This window comes from Camarhynchus parvulus, chromosome 2 (genome assembly GCF_901933205.1).
Source record: "Camarhynchus parvulus chromosome 2, STF_HiC, whole genome shotgun sequence".
NCBI classification, from domain to species: domain Eukaryota; kingdom Metazoa; phylum Chordata; class Aves; order Passeriformes; family Thraupidae; genus Camarhynchus; species Camarhynchus parvulus.
In genome coordinates this window covers 49,841,970-49,862,661 of record NC_044572.1, presented here as the reverse complement: position 1 = coordinate 49,862,661, position 20,692 = coordinate 49,841,970, and the positions used below count along the sequence as shown (strand labels likewise).

The following is a 20,692-nucleotide window of genomic DNA, read 5'->3' as shown; positions in this document are numbered from 1 at the left end:
TCTGTCCTCCCTGTCCTTTCCTGTGCTGCTTCCTTTCACCCTGTTCATTCCAGCAATCCCCACAGCCCTAGTGGTACTCTGGTCTGCCTAGGAGCTTTTTGGTTGTACCTAGAGACATTCCCTAGTGCTCTCAGTACCATTGTGGCTGGGGGATTTTTGCCATAGTTCATCTTGGTCAACTTCTCTAGGTTTCTCTTGCTCTCAAGGAGTGTGCGCCAGGCTTCCCCTTGTTGCCACCTACTGTTGTGGCCTTACCAGAGAAGGTGCCCCGTAACCTTTTGTTTGTCTGTTTGTGTACTTATTGTCTCTATCCAGATGACTAGTCTTGCATTTTTTTGTTTCAAATAACCAGCTCATTTGTTTCCCTGTAACTTTGTCAATGCAAGCTAAGTGTGTCCTGTTATGGATCCTTTCCCCATCCTTCTTGTTTCCTTCTGAAGTTATATTCCAGCACTGTCATTACCCCTCTGTTACCTTTCCCCTTCCAGTTTTCTTCTGCCCAGTAACCATTTCCTTCTTCGTGTTTTTTTACCCTTCTGATCTTACTTTCCTGTCATTAAAACCTTCTTTGTGATCTCACCTAATACTCTTTTCTTTGCACATACTCCTTTCCTCTGTAGATTCATACACTGTCTCCCCCACTTTGTATTTAAATCCTCTAGCTATGCCTTTGAGGAGAAAGGAATTTTACCCTAGGTTATCTGAATACTTGTGTTCTGGTTTCAGCTGGCATAGAGTTAAACACTGGAAAGGCAGAGATTAATTACTTGTTTTACCTTATTTTGTTTTGATTTTTTACTGACTTCTTCAGTAACTTTTCCCTTGATATATGTGTTCATATATAATCATGTACCTCAGCCCTAATACAGACACAGGCCCTGATGCTACTCAGGGAGAAAAAATTCTCTATTGGAAATCCTTTTGGCAGGACTGGGAGGAATACTTCATGGGGGCCAGAAATACCTGGTGGCTACATAGCTTCAATTCGGCTAAATAATGTTTCTAATACCATATTGTGAATTGGTGCGTAGTTGAAATGGAGTGCATTTGGGATGCCTCCTCTTTGGGGAAGTAGCAAGATACTATACAGGTACCACAGTACGTAGTTTTTGCTCTCAATGAACTGCTGTAATGTTGTGTGCTGATGATTACGTGTCTGTGTGGCATCAGCACTTTGTGTTTCTGCTGGTGACTTGACCAGAAAGAAGTCTTTCCCATCTGCTCTGTAGCTTCTTGTTTTCAGTATTTGTTGTCCAACTTCTTATTTGGCGTCTGTCTTAGTTGCTTTGGTTCTTAAGATTGGTTACATTTCGCAGTCACCTCATGACCACATGTTTGAGGTGCAATTTAAGCACTGGACACACTTGCCCCATGGAGGCATGGTGAGCACATTTGACATCAGGATTAATTTGTACACCTAACTCAGAATCCCAGTTCAGTGCCTTGCGTTAACAGCGTCTCTGGAGGAAGCTTTCCTTTGCTTATCCAGGGATCACATAGAAAACAGTGTTAGTTTGGGCACCTAAATTAGGCGTATGCATTTTGCTCCTTGGCTGACTAAATAGTGGTGGTGATTTAGCAAAATGATTCTTCTTCCACCTTGCTCCTTTGTATGCTGGTTTGAACTGGCATTAAAACTTTGACCTGTTGCTTGAACCATTGATATGAGAAAATCGCTTTGCTTTAAATTAAATAACCTAAATTCATTTAAAACAATGACACCCTTATTTGGATACTGCTTTGGGGGTGCCTCATTTTTGATTTAGCTTATTTGTAGTCTTGGATTTTAGATGTATTATTATGAAAACAAGACTGAGTCCTTAGAGAAAGTTCTCAGGTACTCAGCTTAAGATTATCCTACAGCTTGTGTGTTAACATCTCGGAGTACTGCTTTTCATCTGTTGTGGTTCTTAGATAGGGCCTAGTTTTGTGTAGTTACAATTATTTCAGTAGGGCCTAACTTAATGATGAGTCATATCCCAGATGACAGTGGTTGCATGGATTGGAAATACTTGGGATCTTTTCTCTTGCCACTGAAGTTTGATTTTTTTTTTAATTCATCAAAAACCCCACAAAATTCTAGTGAATTAAACAGCTTTAAAGATGCTCCATTTGCACTTACACCACTCTCAACATCAAAAATTTGTATTATTATGAGCTTGAAGTGAGGAATTTCCAAGTAAGAGGTCAGTGTGTTACCAACTCTGCTGTTGTACTTCCTGTGCTGTCCAACAGGGTCTGTCTCTGTGCATCAGAAGGAAAGCAGGGCAGATGTCCCACTTGGATGGGATATCAGGAGGATGTGCACAGGCAGTCATAGCAGCCTGCAGCTTGGTGCAGTCTTCCTGCTGCACAGACCTGGAAGAAAGAAGAGTGTGGAAAACTTGGCCTTGGAAGTTCTGCATGTGCTTTAGGAATGCATGATCTCATTTTAAATAGAATACTTAGGGGCTAGCATGTTTTTTTAGGTAAAAGTACACTAATAGGAAAATTTTAGTTAGCTGTATTTTTCAAGTTTATCTCCGTGTAAGAAGTGGTTGTTGGAACCAACATTTAGAGGTCTGGTTACAAATTATTATCTATTCAGTGTGCAAACTTAAACAGCTATTTTTTTGGTTTGTTATGGAGACCACTGAGTTTCCCTTGCTTGATAAAGGAGAATTTTCAGTAAGAAAATATAATTATTGGAAAAATTACAGAGACATGTTGAGTTTGTCTACATGAGTAACTTACTGTTTTATTGTAAGAGTTGTAGGTTTTTCAGTAGAAGAGCTACTAGAACAAGAACAGATTGGCTGGTCATGTTTCTACAGCAATGCAGTCCAGACCTGTTACAGACATGACTAAATGACTTGGTAATAAAATTGTTCTGAGCTCATGTGCCCTGCTATAGTGCTGTAACTTGTAGCCTTTAATGTAACCACAGATTTAAACACTCCTTGCATTATCCCAGCTTCTGGAAAGAGCACTGCTACTGCTTTAGGAAATAATCTGTGTCCCAGTGGGTAGTTCTCTGTCAGTTTTCTCTTTACCCACAGAACCTCTGATATCACAAGAGAGAGCCTCTTCCTGTTGCTGCCTTACCTCTTCTTGTAAATGATACAAGTCAAAATCAAATACATATTTTTTTAACTGAACCAAACATTGATTACCTTCCACTTTATTTAATGTAGTGTTTTTCAACTCCTTCTTTACCTATGAACCTTAGAAAAATTAATGAAGGCTACTGTGAAAATAGGAAAATAGTATTTAATTTTGCACTTCAGGGAATGGATGTAGAGTCATATGTAAATTTTTGCCAGAGTTGATGTCTCTGTCCAAAATTTCGCTACTTTCTTTGCCAGTAGTATCCTGAACTTATAAAAAGAAGCAGGTGACTCTCACTCTCTGTTCTGTTCTCTGGTGACTTTTACCTGGAGCACTGCATCCACCTCTGTGGCATCCAGCGCAAGAAAGACATGCAGTTATTGGAACAGATCCAGGGAGGGCCACAAAAGTGATCAGTGATGGAACACCTCTCCTATAGCTGAGAGAGTTGGGTTGTTCAGCCTGGAGAAGAGAAGGTTACAGGATGACCTTATTGAGGCTTTCATTCAGTGTATAAAGAAGGGGAGTTATGAGAAAGATGGAGAGAGACTTTTTACAAAGACATGTAGCGGCAGGACAAAGGATATAAATTTTAAATAGAAAGAGGGTAGATTTAAATTGGTTATAAGGAAGGAATTCTTTACTTTGGTGGGTGGTGAGGCATTGGAGCAGGTTAACCAGAGAAGTTGTGGATACCCCATTTCTGGCAGTGTTGAAGGCCAGGTTGGATGGGGCTTTTAGCATCCTGATATAGTGCAAGATGTTTGTCTGTGGCAGAGGGGTGGTTACTAGGTGATGTTTAAAGGTGCCTTTCAACCCAAACCATTTCATGGTTCTTGAATTAACAGTGTAACATCAATGTGATGCTCTTCCAAAATCTCAGGGAAAAAATTTATATTATCGCCTTTTCTTCCCCTTTGGATTGTTCTGGTTTTGGAATCAAAAGGTTCCCTGCTTTAGTTTGGTCTAGTGAATACAAGGCATTGCTTGACAGCAGGACTAATAAAGGATTAAGAAAATACCTTTTCTCTGAAATCTTTGTAGTTATGCACTAGATTTGAATATCAGTTCAATACCAGTGACTTCTGTTTTTCTTTAAATTAGAAGTAACTAAAGTTGATATAAAATTCTCCTCTGTCTTTGGATTTGATTAGATTTGCTCTAGTTTATGTTGCTGTACGTCTCAAGCTTGGTGTTATTGAGCAGAAGAAATGAATTTACATGTAAGATGGAAAGTTTCTGCACTGCAGGGAGCTCCTCACTCTGCTCTGATAATGTACTTACCTTTTGAAGACATGCACATCTTCTCCTATTTTATTGGAGACTGGTGGCTTTGCTACTGGGACCCAGATGTATTTGGTTCATTAATAAAGAGAGTACAAAAAAAGTTAAGTTTTTAAATTTGAAGCAGGGAGGTACAAAAATTTGGGTTATTAGTAAGGCTATTTCAGCCATAACTGAAGTCAGAAACTTCTTGTATTTTTAATGTGCATTTGATGTAACTTGGTTTTTTGTTCCTCTGTGTTTCAGGTTGGACAGTATCTTAATTGGATTAGAGTTCAGAACTAAGGCTGGTGGTGTGACCTTAGTTAACCCTGTTTTGCTCTGTAATTTAAACTTAATTTCATATGTAAATTTGCAAGTTCTTCTAGTCTCACAGGCAGTGGAGACTGTCACTTGGAAGTTTTATCTAAAGTTTGGAGGACTGAATTAGGGAAAAAGAATTTTAGGAAATAGTTCATCGTTAGTTAGCTGTTAGTCTTTTCATCTTGCTTTTCATGGTAATAATTTCATGGGCAAATGCTCTGCTTGCTTCTGGGTATCCAAAGAATAAACTTTTCACTGTACAATTGAAAATGCTTTTTTAGACTGTTTGCTTTTTTTTTAAGAAAACAGACTGTTCTCTTGCTCTCTTTTTTTCAGAGATAACTTTAAAGAAGTTTTGTTTCTGAAAGTGTGCCTATACTAGGATGCTGTCGCTAATAGGAGTTGTATAAAATCAAAGTTTATATCCTTAAGTAGTTAAATTGATTTTGTTAGATTCTAATGCAGGCTTAGCTTTAAAACTTAATGGTGCAAGCTTAATCAAAGAGAAGGAGGATTTAAATGTGGGTGTTAGGGATGTGTGGCAATTTTAACTTTACAAAATTAAATTAAATTGCTTCAATACCAAGGGTGCCTGTTACAGTCATTAGAGATCAAAACTGATTAATAATTTGCTGAAATGATACTGAATCTAAGCAGAACTAACTTCTTGTGAGGTATAAATTCTTTACTGTAAGTTAAGGCTGCTAGAATTCAGACTTTGTAGTTGAACCAGAAGAATTACATACAAATCCCTTTCTAGATTTTAATGAGAAAGTTCTCATTCTTTTTTGGGCTGACTGTATTTAGGCATCTGGAATGAAATATATGAGAGGTGTGCTGTTCATTGCCAACAGTGTTTGCAGCATTACACCACAGTAGGAATCAAGATCACTGACACGTATATCCATGCACTTAATGTAAACATGATTTAAAAGGAAAATAAGAAAATAAAGAGGGAGCAGCTTTCATAGGTCGTGATTTTGTCACATGCAGGAAATGAATGTAAGTAACTGCAACAGTCCTTGATTTATCCATTATTTGTCACTTCAGAATGAAACATTAGTATGAAGGTGATTATGGGAGGAAACCTTTCAGTATTTAAGCTGTGCTCTTGTAGTACATTAAAATGTCTTAAAATATCAGAGTGTTTGCAAGATTAATCGGTGTGACCGTCATCTTTATTTATAAATTGGAGTGGCAAACTGGATTGCCTTGATCAATTGAGCTCTTGCACAAATAACAAGAGGAAAGAAGTTGTAAACTTAGCAAGCTGTTGGGAAGAGATTCCAGCCAGAATTGGGTTTTGTTTGTTAGCAACATGATAATGGTTTTTTAAAGTTACTGGTAAGAACTGCTGCCTTCCAAGAGCATGGAAAAACTCTGTGGAAATATTATTGCAGGTGAAAATTCCTGTTTGTGTCTTTAACAGGGCAGTGTGAAAGTGTATGTTGTGGTGCATTGAATGCTGTTATAATATTGGGGGATTTATGTTAAGGTTCAGAGACTTGCCCTGGATGTTCTGGTGGAGGGCATGCTGTGTCTGAGGCAAGCTGTAAGATAACACTGTTTTCTTGGTGGAGATCAGTAGGATTATGATGTTTTAACTTATTACGTTGGATTTAGTTGAAGTTTTGATGTCTGGTAAGGTCTTTTGGGAAAACAGTTAGGTTCTCATAACTGTAAGAATTGTCCTTGCAGGATCATTAAGGTCTCTAAACTGACCGAAGGTATTTCAGAGTTTCCAGCCCTTCTGTGGTTTTTCTTTCTGAATTGCATTGGATTTAACTCTCTGCTGCTGTTGTTTTGTTTTTGTGGCTTTTTGCAGCGGTGTTTGGTTGGGGGTTTTTTGTGTGGTTTTTGGGGGGCTTTTTTTCCCCCTTTCTAAAGAAACAAGGTATATTACTCTGTCTTCTGCTTGGAACGTTGGGTATCTAGCAATTTTCATGGCTTGTCCTCCCTCATTTTCCTTTGCTGCATCTTCCTGACTGAATCAAGAAGTGCATCTTCATGTGCATTGTCCTTCATTATTTATGTTTATTTAGGTTTTACTGGGCTTTGTTTAGTCTTTTGCTTTCTTGTTTGTTTTGTTTTTTGTTTGGGTTTATGTAGGTTGTATCGTATATATGACTTAAGCCAGAGAAAAAGTGGGAATATTCAGGGCTCTTTATCTTATTGTGGTGGTTTGACCGTGATTGCATGCCAGGTATCCACCAAAGCCGCTCCATCACTCCCCTCAAGTAGGCAGAGGAGGAAAAAATGCAATGAAAAGCTCGTGAGTTGAGATAAGGACAGGGACAAATCTCTCATTGATTACTATCATGGGCAAAACAGACTGGTCTTGGGCAAATCAATTGAATTTATTACTAATCAAAATCAGAGCAAGTTAATGAAAAGTAAAACAAATTTTTAAAACACCTTTCCCCCCACCTCTCCCTCCTTCTCAGGCTCTACCTTCCCCCCACCAGCAGCACAGGGAGGCAGGAGCTGAGGTATGGTGAGTTCACCACAGGCTGTTTCTACCACTGCTCAGGGAGAAGAGTCCTTCTCCTGCTCTGACATGGGATCTTCCCCTGGGGAACAGTTCTCCAGAAACTTATCTTGCATCAGTCCTTCCCATGGGCTGCAGCTCTTCTTTGATGTGGGTCTCTTTCCATGGGGTGCAGTCCTTCAGGCACAGCCTGCTCCAGCATGGGTTCCCCACAGGGTCATAAGTCCTGCTAGGAAACCTGCTCCAGTGTGGGATTCCCATGAGCTCACAGCCTCCTTTCAGGCATCCACCTGCTCTGACATGGGTCTCCTCCATGGGCTGCAGGTGGAAATTTGCACCCCTGTGGTCTGTGAGTGGGTCTCCGTATCCCTGTGTTCCTCCATGGGCTGCAGGGGCACAGCTGTTTCACCATGGTCTTCACAGGCTGCAGGGAATCTCTGCTCTGGTGCCTTGTCCTCCATTGACCTTGGTGTCTGCAGGGTTTCTCTCACATATTCTCATTCCTCTCTTCTCTGAGTGCAATTACATCTGTGCAATATTTTCCTTTTTTAATATATACTCACATAGATGTTACTGCCATCTCTGGTTGGCACAGCCTTGGCCAGTGGTAGATCCATCCTGGAGCTGGCTGGCATTGGCTCTCTTGGACTTGGGGAGAGCTACAGCCAGCTTCTTACCCCTGTAGTCCCCCTGCCACTACCAAAACCTGCCATACAAACCCACTACATTCTATAAAGCTTTCTCCCTTCTCTTCAGTGCACCCATATCTTGACTTAATTCTTTTTGTTCTTTTCCTAATCTGCAGCATTCCTTTTTCCACGATGTAAAAGCTGTGTGTTTGAAGAACCTGTGAAGCACATGAACTGAAGATTCAGTTAAAAAATACTGTAGGGTCTGTGTCCTGTTTTTGACACAGGAATATGCAAGACCTTAGGTTAGAAAGGACATTTCTGCAAACTTTCTACATAAGGATTATTTCAACAGCAAAGTGAACTCTCTCTGAAGATGGCCATCCAAAACTTGAAATGTTTTACCTATGTAGTATTTAAGGATGTAGTCCCTTGCACTGTTTTCCAAATTGTTGTTGATGCAGTAAAACAACCATAAAACTTATTGTTTGTAGGATTCTAAATATTGACCAGAGTTTACTTTGGCTGGAGTTGCAGAAGGGAGAGTTGGCTTGTGTAGAATATGACAGCAAACCTTACTGAGTCTAGATCTAATCTTTGTTCATGAGGCATCACGTATATGTTGGAGTATGGTGTAGGTTGTTTGGGTTTTTTGTATTAGCTGTGGCATTGTTGTAGGGAGATACCTGTCAAAAGGTGCTGAAATTGTTTGTTCAAAAAAGACAAAGGTAAAGCTGTAAGGAAGAAATAAAGAATGTTAAAGAGCTGGTAAAAGAATAGGCAAAGAGAAGTGGCACACTCCATGTTTCTTGGTTTTTTTCTGATGAATAGTTATTGATATTTTAGAAAAAAATCCTTGTATTCAGGCATACAGATAAACCACATGAGTTAAAAAGGCTTTTAGTGAAGACAGTAATGGATAATTTAAGTAAATAAGAAAAGTGTGAAAACTGCAATTCCAAGTTACTTACATATATTGTGTTTAAATTTGAACATAAAATTGAATTTTAGAGTTTTTCTAGCTGTGAAGAACATGTCCAGGCTTTGTTTTATTTGTTCAGCTGGCAACTGTATCGTTGGCACATGAAGTAATGTAGGAGTGTATTAATTACAGTGCTTTAGATATCATTGATCAGAGCTGTAAAACACAGAGGAGGGGGCGTGGGGAGAACATTGGAGCTCAAAATGAAGTCATCGTTAGGGAGGTACAGTATTAACCACCCAAAATTGACACCAAATTTACACAACTTGGTCTTAAATTACTGCCAAATTACACACACTTGCTGGTGCATTTTTTTTAAATGCTGTATGGAATTTTTTACCATCCAAAGACAACTTTTGGAAGGGATGAGTGCATGCATACATCTCTGTTTTTTCTCATAATGAACTGAATTTAACTTCCTTGAAAATGAGATGAGCTAAAGCTTTTCACACTACATGTAGCTCAGTGTTTTGTAATAATACAGAGGAACTGAACATTGTAATTTTTGTCATTTGTCTCTTAAATATCTTTGTTGAAAAGGGAGAAAAAATTCTAGTATTTCTTTTCTGGTATTGATTTCTAGAATAACCATTTTTTGCAATAGTTGTGTCATTTTGCTGGGGCACAGTGAAAATGTCTGCTATAGGCAAATTCTCCAGGTGTTGATTAATTACACATTTGTAGCATGTGAAGTGCTAAGAATATTGTGCTTGTTCCTAGTCTTGCTTTAAGAATTGTGTCATGTGAAGTGCATAAATTGTCTACCTAGCTCATAGCCTTTATATTTAGTGGCCTAAAATAATTCTGGACAGAAATGTGAGTGCTATATAATGTTGCATGCAGGACCATGGCTCAACTAAGCAATGTTACAGTGTAGAGCTCATAATGCTAACACATCAGCTGAAGTCAAGATACTCCAAAAACCTTCAGCATTATGAAGTTTTTAAACTTATTTTTAGTGACATCCATTCCACCATACCTTATTAGTGAAACTTGCTTCTCTTCCCAAATGGATTCAGTGTAGTATGATTAACTCTGGTCACTTAAACTCATGCTGTTAGACATCCTCATATATGAAGTTAGACAAGAGATAAAATAAGTCTAGAGGTTGTGCCTCTTTATTGCATCTTTAAAACTGTGTTATCTGGGCTCTTGCATCAGCTGGGAAACCTTGCTCTGAACCTCTGAGTTCTTACTGTGCAAGAAGCTGACAAGTTCAAATTCTGTCTGTAATTACTGAAGTAAACTATCTTGAAGTATGTAATTTAGAAATAAGGGGTTGTGGGAGAACAACACGTGATGCACAGGCCTTGGGGCTGTAAAGCTGAAAGTTGTGTCATGTTAGGATGTAAAAATTAGGTATTTGCTCCAGCAGATGGCTTGGGATGCTGGAAAGCTGGTGGGGTCTATGACATTTTTTAGATAAAAGCTGGGTTAACTTTCACATTTTCCTGAGGCCTCTTCCAGCATGCACATTATTTTCCAAAGAGGTGGGATATCTAAAAAAGACAATTATTAGATTATCAATAAAAACAAGCCCAGTATTTTCTAATGCAATGTGTTTCCTTACATATCATGTTTAGCTATCATGATGTGTGTCCCCAAGTAATAAAAAATAGGGAGTAACATTTCTTTTAAGTCCTTCAAGGCTGTTTTAAAGTTTTGGCAAAAGTGTTACCTCCTTTTGTTTAGACTGTTTTAATTGCAGTACTTGATTGCAGGGTTGATAGATTGGCTGGCATTGAACACTATCATCCTGCTGCATCAAATTGTGCATATATTGTCTGGAAACTGCAGGGGTGATATTTCTCATGCAAATGTAGCTGCTCCTGAAGCTATAATGAAGTTTGGGTTCTCTGGTCCAAAGCTGCAGAATGGATGTTGCAACTCAGGCAGCTCATTTTATCCTTGAAGCAGGTCAGCAGCAAGTCTGATCTATTTGGGCAAGAAAGCGCAGAAAGACCAGCTTGTGCGCAGTCTTGCCAAGAGCACTTTGCAAGGGAGAGACCTCACTGATTTAAAGGTCATGACTTTATGGTGAGGTTTTAATTCAGGCAGTTGTGCACAGTCTGGGCACTGAGAAATCTGCCTTAGGAACTCTTTCTCCCTCTTTTTAGCAGTTGGGATGTTGGGTGAAGAGATGCAGTGTAACTGCTGTGGACTCGATTTGACCTTGGAGAGTTGTTGGCCTAGGAAAGGGTTTTTGTGTGTGAATCAAATAATAGCACTTTTCACATGAAATAGAATATCATATGTTTGTGTATAATAACAACTGTGCCAAGTAACAAAGCCTTGTGTTATCCCTGCTCTTTCTAAAAATTTAATAGCATATTTTAGTTTAACCACTAGGTACGAATAGTTCTTTTCATAAATATGCTTTTGTACTAAAGTATTCTTACATATTGAAATTCTGTTATTGTTAAAGTAATATATTAATAATTACATTTCTATTTTTCTGCACATAAATAAATCTGGAAGAAATTGATAGTGGCTTATAGAATTATTCATCTATTGCTCTATTTTCTGATTAATATTAAGTAGTAATTAACTGGAAGAAGTAAATTGTTTGAGTCTAGGAAGTTAGCAAGATGGTACTGTCATTCTGTATTCATGTGTTTAATTGCAAAATTCAAATTGAATGCCAACCAGAGGATAGTGAGGTAGTGTCAATTGCAGTGGAATTATGACTTATAAATAATATTTATATAGTGGACTGCATGTGAAAAAAGAAAACAAAATTAAGTTCTTTTTCATAACATTTTTAATAGCTGCATCCTGACTTAAATACAGAGGTTTCCTTTAGGGGAAAGGAAGGGTGAATGAGGAACACCTTGAGTTGAAAAGATTCTGGGAATACGTAGTATTCATAGATGCACCAGGGTACATAAAAACAAGGAGATGTTTAGTTAGAGAGGAGAGTTAAATATTTCCATCATCATAGAAGGGGAACTTCAACATCTGCTGGTTATGCTTTCTGCTAGCTAGCAAAGGGTTGGCCTTTTGTTAGAAGCTCTTATACAGCAATTAAGTATTTTGTAATAGGTACACCAAAACGTGTATTGGCAGATTAATAAGCAAGAGACAGTCAGTTAGTTCTAACACGTACGGCAGTTTTTGTGGCATTGTAGATTCAGAACCATGTCTTCTTTAGTACCAGGTCTAAGAAATCAAAGTGTTTCTGCTCTCCTGGATTGTAGACATGGAATTAATTTTCTTGCTTTTATTGCAATGCTGACTTAGGATCACAGTCCAAGACTGTGGGTGTGTAACGTGCACAGAGTATTTCCCTCAGTGGAGGTGAATGGCCACTCGTGGACCTTTGTTCTTCCTGGCTTTTGTTGCTCAGTCCTGAGGGTCCATCGTCAGTAGTATTGCAGCAGGTTCGGTTTCCAGAAATTAAAGAAGTTAAATACAAGCAAGGTATGATCTAGATTGCACTTCAGCATTTTGATGCATGATTGTTGTATGTCTTTAATAACTAGCTTGCTGTGATTAGAGAAACAAAAATGGCAGGTTGAATTTTAGGTGTGTGTTTTCTAAGATGTATATTGATTGAATTCTTGCCTTTCCACCTAATCCTCTGAGTAACTGTTTCCCCTGTAAAAAATAAAACTAGCTACGTAATCAGTTGTACATCAGATTAAAATGAGACAATACTTGTTGCTGAGACTCACATAATGAAAATACTTCTTGGTGTTTTTACTTAGAGTTGGAGATTTAAATGTGTATGGATAATGGGAACGCAAAGAACTGTGAGGAGGGGTAATTTCTGTGTTACTGTAGTAAGACAGTCATTGACTGAAAAAAATGAAAATATGTCTCTATCTGAGATGGTCTTTTTAGGGTTCAGGAGAAAAGGCAGAAGAGAACTTCAGATAACTGGGTGGAAGTCAGGGAGAGTATAACAGAATACTTAATTTTCAAAACTCTGCGAAGCCTGGAGTAGAACGTGGAATAGCCTAGAAGTGGCTGTGACGAAGCACCTATGACTTAACTGTAGGTCCTGAAAGAATATATTTTATTTTTTGCTACTCAGAGACCAAGAACAAATAATAGGATTTATTTGGTCTCAGCCTATACTATTCTTGAAATTATGGAAGGGTTCATATGAACTTTGGATGACAGATTTATCATAAAGCTGTATTGTCTGTAGAAAAATGGAAAGCCATAATATTTCACTGGGGTTTGCGTATTCCAGTCAGTGAGCTCTAGGGTGCAGAATGACTGAGTGGTTTGGGCTGGAAGGAATCATCTAGTTTAGTCTCCTTGTCTTGGACAGAGACACCATCCATTAGATCAGGTTGCTCAAAGCTCCTTTCAACATGGCCTTAAACACTGCCAGCATCAGGCATCCACAACTTTGCTGGGCAGCCTGTTCCAGTGTCTCACCACCACCCTCACAGTAAAGGATTTCCTCCTTAGATCCACTCTGAATCTATCCTCTTTTAAATTAAAACCATTGACACTTCTCCTGTAACTACAGTTACTAGTAAAAAGTCTTTCTCCATCTTTCTTATAGGCTCCCTATATGAATGGGAAGACTCCAGTAAGATTAGTTTGGTACTTAGTACAACTCTCATATTTGTGAGCTAATTCTTTATACTGTCATTTTCTGTTGTGTTCTTAACTTTGTTGCTTTGGAGGATAAGACATGTTAAAATTGCAAATGTATTTTTATGGACTTGTGTAAAAATGGATCTTCTCTGCTTGATGTTTTCAGTGGACCTTTCCAGGTGAATGTGTTCCTTCACCGTAATATCACGAGGCTGATGAATTGGTAGCCATCTTTTCACTATGTCCCGAAATTTGTGCACTTAAAACTCATGGGAGTAGCGCATTTTCTTACTTTCTGATTGTTTCTGATTGTTTCACAATTCATTCAATATTTATTCTGTGTACTCCTATTAGTAGTTCTTTCTTCCCACCATTATTGACTGTATGTTCTCTTGCTGGTAAAATGACATTGAAGGAAGAGTGGTGTTCTTCTACATAGCAAAGAAATAAATGTAAGCATATGCTTGCCAGATAGAAAAATTCTCTGCTACCAAAATGCCTTGGCCTTTCAGGTTGCCTGTAATAGTACAAGTTTGGAAGAGTTATTGATAACTGAAGAAAAAGTTGTTTGTAGTATCTTCTGGTTAATCTTCAATACCCATAAGGGTGTTTGTTAAACAATGAGCTACCACAGAACCCAGAGTTGCTCAGAAGTACTGCAGTTTTACTGTTGAATGGGGAGGAACTATTTACACTTGCTGTAAATAGTGTCTGCTGATTGGAAAGCTTTTTGCTGTTATGTTTTGTTGTTAGCATTAGAGTTCTGTTGTAAGCTGCACTGATCTAAGTACCTACAGCCTTTGGATAACTCCGGGTACTAAGTGTCTCATTTTGTGCTGAATTGCTAAATTATGTTCCTTGGTTTTGGTATTTCACATCTTAGGATGGATTTCTCATCTGTGTAAACGACAGTATTTCAATGAAATAATAAATTTTGTATCTTCAGTGTGGATAAATTTAGATTGTCATATAACATGTATGTTTTCTTTTCCTATTGCAGGTTATCCTCCTGGGAAACATCACTTTTTGTGTATAAAGAATATCTTGCTGAGTTGCTGCAACTGAGTTTAGAATGTTACTTGACTTGTGATTCTGATGGAGGAATAACAAGAGCTCAGGCTGCTGCACTGGAAGACTTTACAGGAAATACAAAATGTCATCGAATAGGAGTCAGAACCCGCATGGACTTAAACAGATTGGTCTTGACCAGATATGGGATGACCTAAGAGCTGGAATTCAACAGGTTTACACCAGACAAAGTATGGCAAAATCCAGATACATGGAACTCTACACGTATCCTAGTGCCTATGATAGCTAGTGTTCTCACTGCTGGTAGATTACAGATAACTTTTTACTTTTTTAGACAGAAAATTGCTCCATAACTATTTCACTTAATGGCTTTTAAGAATTCATGGTTTTGTTTTGAAGATTGGCCTTTCCTATTTAATATTACTGGCAAATAGCAGGAACATTCTGTTATCTGGAAAACTGGCTTCCATAATTATTAAGGCTACTTCTGTATTTCAGGTTTGATTACTGTTATCTTTAATACAGCACATGTTTAAAGAGATTTTATTAATAGGTTGAATTTTGAGTCCACAATACACACAAAGAAAACAGAAATTCCTTTTCTTTTTTCTGTTAGCCTCTGGCATTATGCTTCAGGTCTTACTGATAATCATGTCCAGTTACCTGGAAATTTTTCAATTGTCATTCTCTATGTAATACTTTACTCTTGACTTGATTGTGTAATTTTCCAGCTAGAGTGAGAACGTCTCCAGTGGATTTTGCTTTAATTCCTGGCTTGCATTGGAGAGTTATGTTCCAGCATCTCTGGAAAATACATTTTGGGTGTTGTTATAAGATGCTGGAAGGGGGTTAACTTCCTTATTCAAATGCACTGAGGTACTGTTTGAAAGATTGTAGGAAACTTATTTCTATCAGGTAGTGTATAAAGATTTTTTTCAAACTACTTTGTAGGAGAAATGTGTCTCTTGTTGTATTATGGCTTCGGTGTTTGACTTTAGGACTTCATTTAGAAAGGAAATTCCTTTTTATTTCGCCTATAAGGTGCCATGTAAATTGATTCCATGACCTTTGTTTTGCATCTTTTGTTCTGCCTTGACTCTTGTAACCTTTTATTTCTCAGTAAAGTCAGCACTGCTTAAAAAGGTGGTGGTCTACACACTTTGCTGTACATAGGATAGAAATGATAACTGAATACATTTCATATCATTAAGTAGTTCTGCTGCTTTTCTCTATAAGTATTTAGAGTTGGGCTTTTTAAATGAAGTTGTTATTCTGAACTAATGTCTGTAGCTGTTGCTGGCACTGATTTGGAATTTCAGCATGTAAAATTTTAGTCTGTATTAATTTTTTTGAAGGGACAGAGCTTTTATAAAAGAAAGAAGAGCTTGAAGGCTATAAAACAGTCAATTCTGTAGTTCCCTGGACTTTCTAAGGAGGTAGAAAAGTTTCTCTGTACATGTAATCTTAGCATCAACATGTAATCTTTTCTATCTGTGCCTGCAGAATCCATGCTCCAGGCTGTGGTGGGAGAAGCCCTGGGCAGCCTGCTGAGTGTTTCTAGGATACTTCCTTAATAGTGATGGGAAGATGAAATAACATTTGTTTAGTGTCAGTATTTTTCCTAAGATTTAAAATTAGTGATTTCTTGCAGCACTAGGTTCAATGTTGGTTTTGACTCAGTGAAACAACTCTGTAAAAGTTGAATGTCCGATAGAAATCTGACATGCAGGAGAAGCTCTGAGAGATTTTTCTTCACAGTGCCTTTAATATATTCTTGTTCATGAGGTCTAAGCAGGGCAGCTGAAGACTTAAGTACTGATTATAGCAGTAATGGTTAAACACGGGCTTTTTCCCTCTCCTGATGTTCTCAAAGATACTCAGAATGAAGCTGTAAAAGGGATATGCTGTCTATTAGTTACTCATTTCCTCCTTGCTTCTGCTTCAAGGAGTTGTTGATACAAAAATAAGGACTGGTTTTGTTAATTTCTTAAGTGAATTGATTTTGGGGGTAATTTTGTTGGTCAGCTTGGATTTTTTGTCCATGTTTTTGGACATAAGAGTTTGGTAACTCAGAGTATTTGATACTGGTTAGGCTGAGTATTTAATCTCCTATGAAGATAGCAATGCATTTTGCATCCTATACTAAGTACATGTGTTCAAAAGTTGCGCTTAAAAGATTAAACCCCTTTCAAAGCAGTAACTGTGACATATTTGCCCAGTCTTTGTGTACAGCAAGTCTTGTAGTTGGGTAGATGTTTATTTCAGGAAGCTTTGCTTATCAACCAGCTTAGTTTGGAAAGCAGAACAGCTGCAGATGAGTTTCAGTTGCAGCTGTAATTGGTCTGAAGATCAGCTGTACTTACAAGAATGTCTTGATAATTGACAGTTTAGTCTTTCCTCATTCTCTTTTGTCCTCTTTCTCTTTCCCCATCCACTCCCTTTTTTTTTCTTGTCAGGATATTGGTCCTGATGTGGATTTCATTTCATCCCTCCAATTTATAAGAGGTGAACCGTGCATATAAGCAAACCTACCTTCAGTCCTATATCTGCTATCAGTTTTCAATCAAAGTTGATTGGAGATGTAGAAGATTTTGTTGTGCGTTGGTCAAGTCCCTCTGGAAAATAATTAGAATAGTTATGCAATTCAGGCAGTTCAGACCTCTGTCGCACCTGCACTTGTTTTCTTTGTTCAGAGGGTCTCTTTGTGAAACAGTAAATTCATGTTTTGAGTACAGGCTTGAGCGTGTGATTAAGGTGGGTTTTTCCCCTGTCATTTCAGTGGGAGCAGAAACAGGATGATTTTTCCAGGAGTTTTTTAGATCTGAATATTGAAGAGGAGAATGAAAAATTTTGTTTCTGAATGGTGGTTACTAAGTTCCTCATCCATACTTCTTGTAATTTAGATTTATTTGTGCTTTTAACTGCAAGGTACCTTTTTTGTGAGATTGGATGATCACATATTTCCTTCTTGTGTGATTCGTTGTTTTGGTGTTTCATTTTTTTCCCCCACATGTGTGATTCTTGAAAAATGAAATCTAGATGTTTTTCTGTTCCTTACCCAGATATTATGTAATTTCTAGTACTGAAGAGCCTAGTCGTTCCTATAATAGTAATTAACATCATCTGACAACAGTATTACAAGCTAGCTCAGAATTACATGTCAAACATTGACTTTACGCCAAAAAGAGAAATAGAAATAAAATTAACTCGATTTCTAGGGACAATAGACCTAACAACGCTACTAATATTGTGAGGGAAGGGTCTGTTCACCCTGTTTTCCATTTAGTGATTATTAGTTTGGAGGCTGTGATCCACAGGACTCTCTTGTAAAAGTCAGTGTTTAGGGGTATATGTATACAGAACATGTCCTGGTGGCATTTAGTCTGTTTGGAGGAAACTTCAATTAGGCCGTCCAAGAGAAAACTGTACTTTTGTGTAACAAGTTTTGGGTTTCTGTTTTGAATTGTTGGTTGAAAACCTATTACTTGGTTTACTAGAATTATTCTTATTCAACTTACTTATAGTGCTGTAGGCCACTTGTCTTCATAGCCACCTCTTCTTAACTCCATTTGGCAGTGATAAAATATCGATACATCTTGTGCTATTTTCTTTTCTTTTGGCAGAAAGTGATGTCCATTTTTCAAACTAATTGTATAGTGAGCCTGCAATTTATTTTCCTCAGACCTCATGGTATGAGAGAATGAATGGGGGTTTGCTGGACATTTGTGTTGAAACTCAATGGAGAGAATGAAAGGGGTTTGTTACTTTTCTTGTTTTATATATCTTAAGAAGATTCTCTGGCCGAGTACTAAAATGTCAGAAAACTTTGCTGCACTGTATCAAAGTAGTGTAATTTTTCACAGTGACTTAGACAAAGAGCTGAGTAACTTTGCTAAAATACTTACTTTTTTTTAGAAGCACACATCAACAATTTTCAGATAGCATTGGTGAATGGAAAGATTAGTGGTATGCTTCTCTCTTGTATGTGTGGACTCTTAGAAATGCCAAACTTTGGACATAAATTCATGCTTTCACTACCCTGATTTACAAAACATAACCTGAGAAGCATTTTTAGGGATTCTTTTAAACAATCTAGTTAATTTATGCGCATACAGAATAGATTAATCTTTTTGTCCAAATTTAATATTTAAAGGAAATTTGAGAAAAATAAGATGAGTTTAAAGAGTCCAGTTGTTATTACTTTATAACAGATAAGACTTATATCTGCGTGAGGATATCTTAAAATGTTGTCATTGATAAGAAGAGTTTATAATACTGTGGAAGGTATGATGTGGTTGTTTAACTAAGATATGAGTTGTAATGTCCAGATTGCAGTGTTCAGATTGGCTTTCAAGGTCTTTCAAATGTTATATACATAAAAATTACACTGTTGATTTCAACAGGTTCCTAGAATACCTTTGAGTAGTTGATTGGCATCATTGTCATATAGGTCTTATGTGGAAATTTGAAGAAAATGACTGAATTTATTATGATTTAAAATTTTCTCAAGTCTTACACCAATAAATTAAAAATGTGTTTCTTACATTATTCCATTATCAGCCATCATTTGTAAATATTTTCAAAATAATTGCTTGAAGTTTGTCAAGGAAAGGTAGAGGCTATTCTGTTCTGTCACGTTTTATTATTTTATGAAAAATCCTTGCTTATTGTGATTCAATTTTGTTCACTTATTTTAACAAAGCAGTGGCTGCTGAATAACTATTGGATCAAATGTAAGTAATTGTATATCAGAAAAGGTTACTGTAATCATTTTATAAAACGGGATTTTTTTCCTCACATATTAGCAACTGTTATAAGAAAATACTGTGTTGAACATTAAATAAAGTGTAGTACACTTGCACTTCAAAAATACCAGATGACTCAGGATAATGTCTGTTCATAAAATAGAAAGTGTAAATATATTTAAACTTTTTTTTTTCCTGTGAGTAGATTCAGCACCAGTAGTATATGTTGACCAAGAAAAAAGCAAGATCATTAAGCCCTTTTCCTGGCATCCTTTGCCAAGATCTTTTGTAGTTGCTTCTATTGCAATCTTTTTTCTTTGTTGAATTCCTGTATTTTAGTAGGATTTTAGATCAGCAGATGCATATTAAAACTGTGAAAATACTTCATTTTCTAATCACATGAATCTGTTGTTACCAGGCAGCACGGTATGTTCTTGTTTTTTTTTCTTTCTGCGCAGATTATTATGCTCTTTCTATGCAGAAAAGATACTGAGGTGTTAGGGCATGCACTTCTTATTTACATCTCAGACACTGTTCCACTTTCTTTTAAGATTCAGTCACTCTAAGCCATCCTTTCACTTCAATGTCAAATCGTCCAAGGTCACTTTGGATACATCAAGGCAGCCTCTTCTGTCTGCTAGTATTAGTCCTGCTTATATTCAATATCCTATTTCATAGGACTTCTCATGTTCCAGTTAGTGCTTGTGTGAAACATAAAGGCAGAAGTAAATGTATTTGTTGACATGTTCAAAGGGTACATAATAGACCTTTTCTTGTGTGGAAAGGTACATATAATTGTATGCATTTGTGTGTATTTACAAAGATTGCATCTTCAGTTTGAAAGAAGGGCAGAATATGTTTATATTTGTGCAATCATTTCCTTTCTTTATGCACTCTTCCACAATGACTGCTTGCTGTTCTACTTGCTTTTTATAGTAACCAATAATACTCTGTTCAGAACCAACCTCTGTCAATGCAAAGAAAGAAATTTAAAAGCAGCCTCAGTTGTGGAAGGTCTTACGCTCCCTGGCATAAAGACTGTGTACCCTTTGTTTTTGCATTTGGCTTTGAAATTTTGTGTTTTCCTTATAACTCAGTGTTTCTCTGTGATGCACTTGAGTTTATGCTGCAGAGAGAGAAACAAGAAGTTATCTATTAGTCTTTAGATGGCTTTTGCTGAAAGTGTCTCTGATCTCAGACTTGTAGAAACCTGTTTGAGCTGAGTTATGCCTGGATTTTCATAGCAGCTGCATGGCTGATGCTGTAATAGCTTCTCAATGTCTTGCCTCAGTCCTTCCCTGACTAAAATGGTTTGTCTAAAATGGAGTGATTTAGCTGAGCAGTTGTATCAAATCTAAAGACTTAAATGTATCAATGTATCAAAATATGTCAATTGAAACCTAATCACAAATGGTGAATGTGTGGGGCTGGGTACAGGCTCTTAATTTTGTTAGTTAGCTTACTCTGATTTGCTTTGCGGGGGTAACCCTCACTTACTGGCTGATGAGCTGAACATAGATAAAATCTCTTGCTGGTACCTCCCTGAAAAGAATGAAGGTTTCTGGGATGCTTATATTACTGCTGCTCCTCA

At 37.4% G+C, this 20,692-nt stretch overlaps 1 protein-coding gene across 1 annotated transcript in view; it reads left to right on the top strand.

Moving 5' to 3' along the window:
* The window catches only part of CUL1 (cullin 1), a 52,332-nt gene that overhangs the window by 687 nt on the left and 30,953 nt on the right, over nucleotides 1-20,692 (top strand). Inside the window, exon 2 of the mRNA XM_030943168.1 lies at nucleotides 14,328-14,620. Within this exon, the coding sequence (XP_030799028.1) occupies nucleotides 14,481-14,620 (140 nt within the window). The 5' untranslated portion in view covers nucleotides 14,328-14,480. The remainder of the gene's footprint in view (nucleotides 1-14,327; nucleotides 14,621-20,692) is intronic.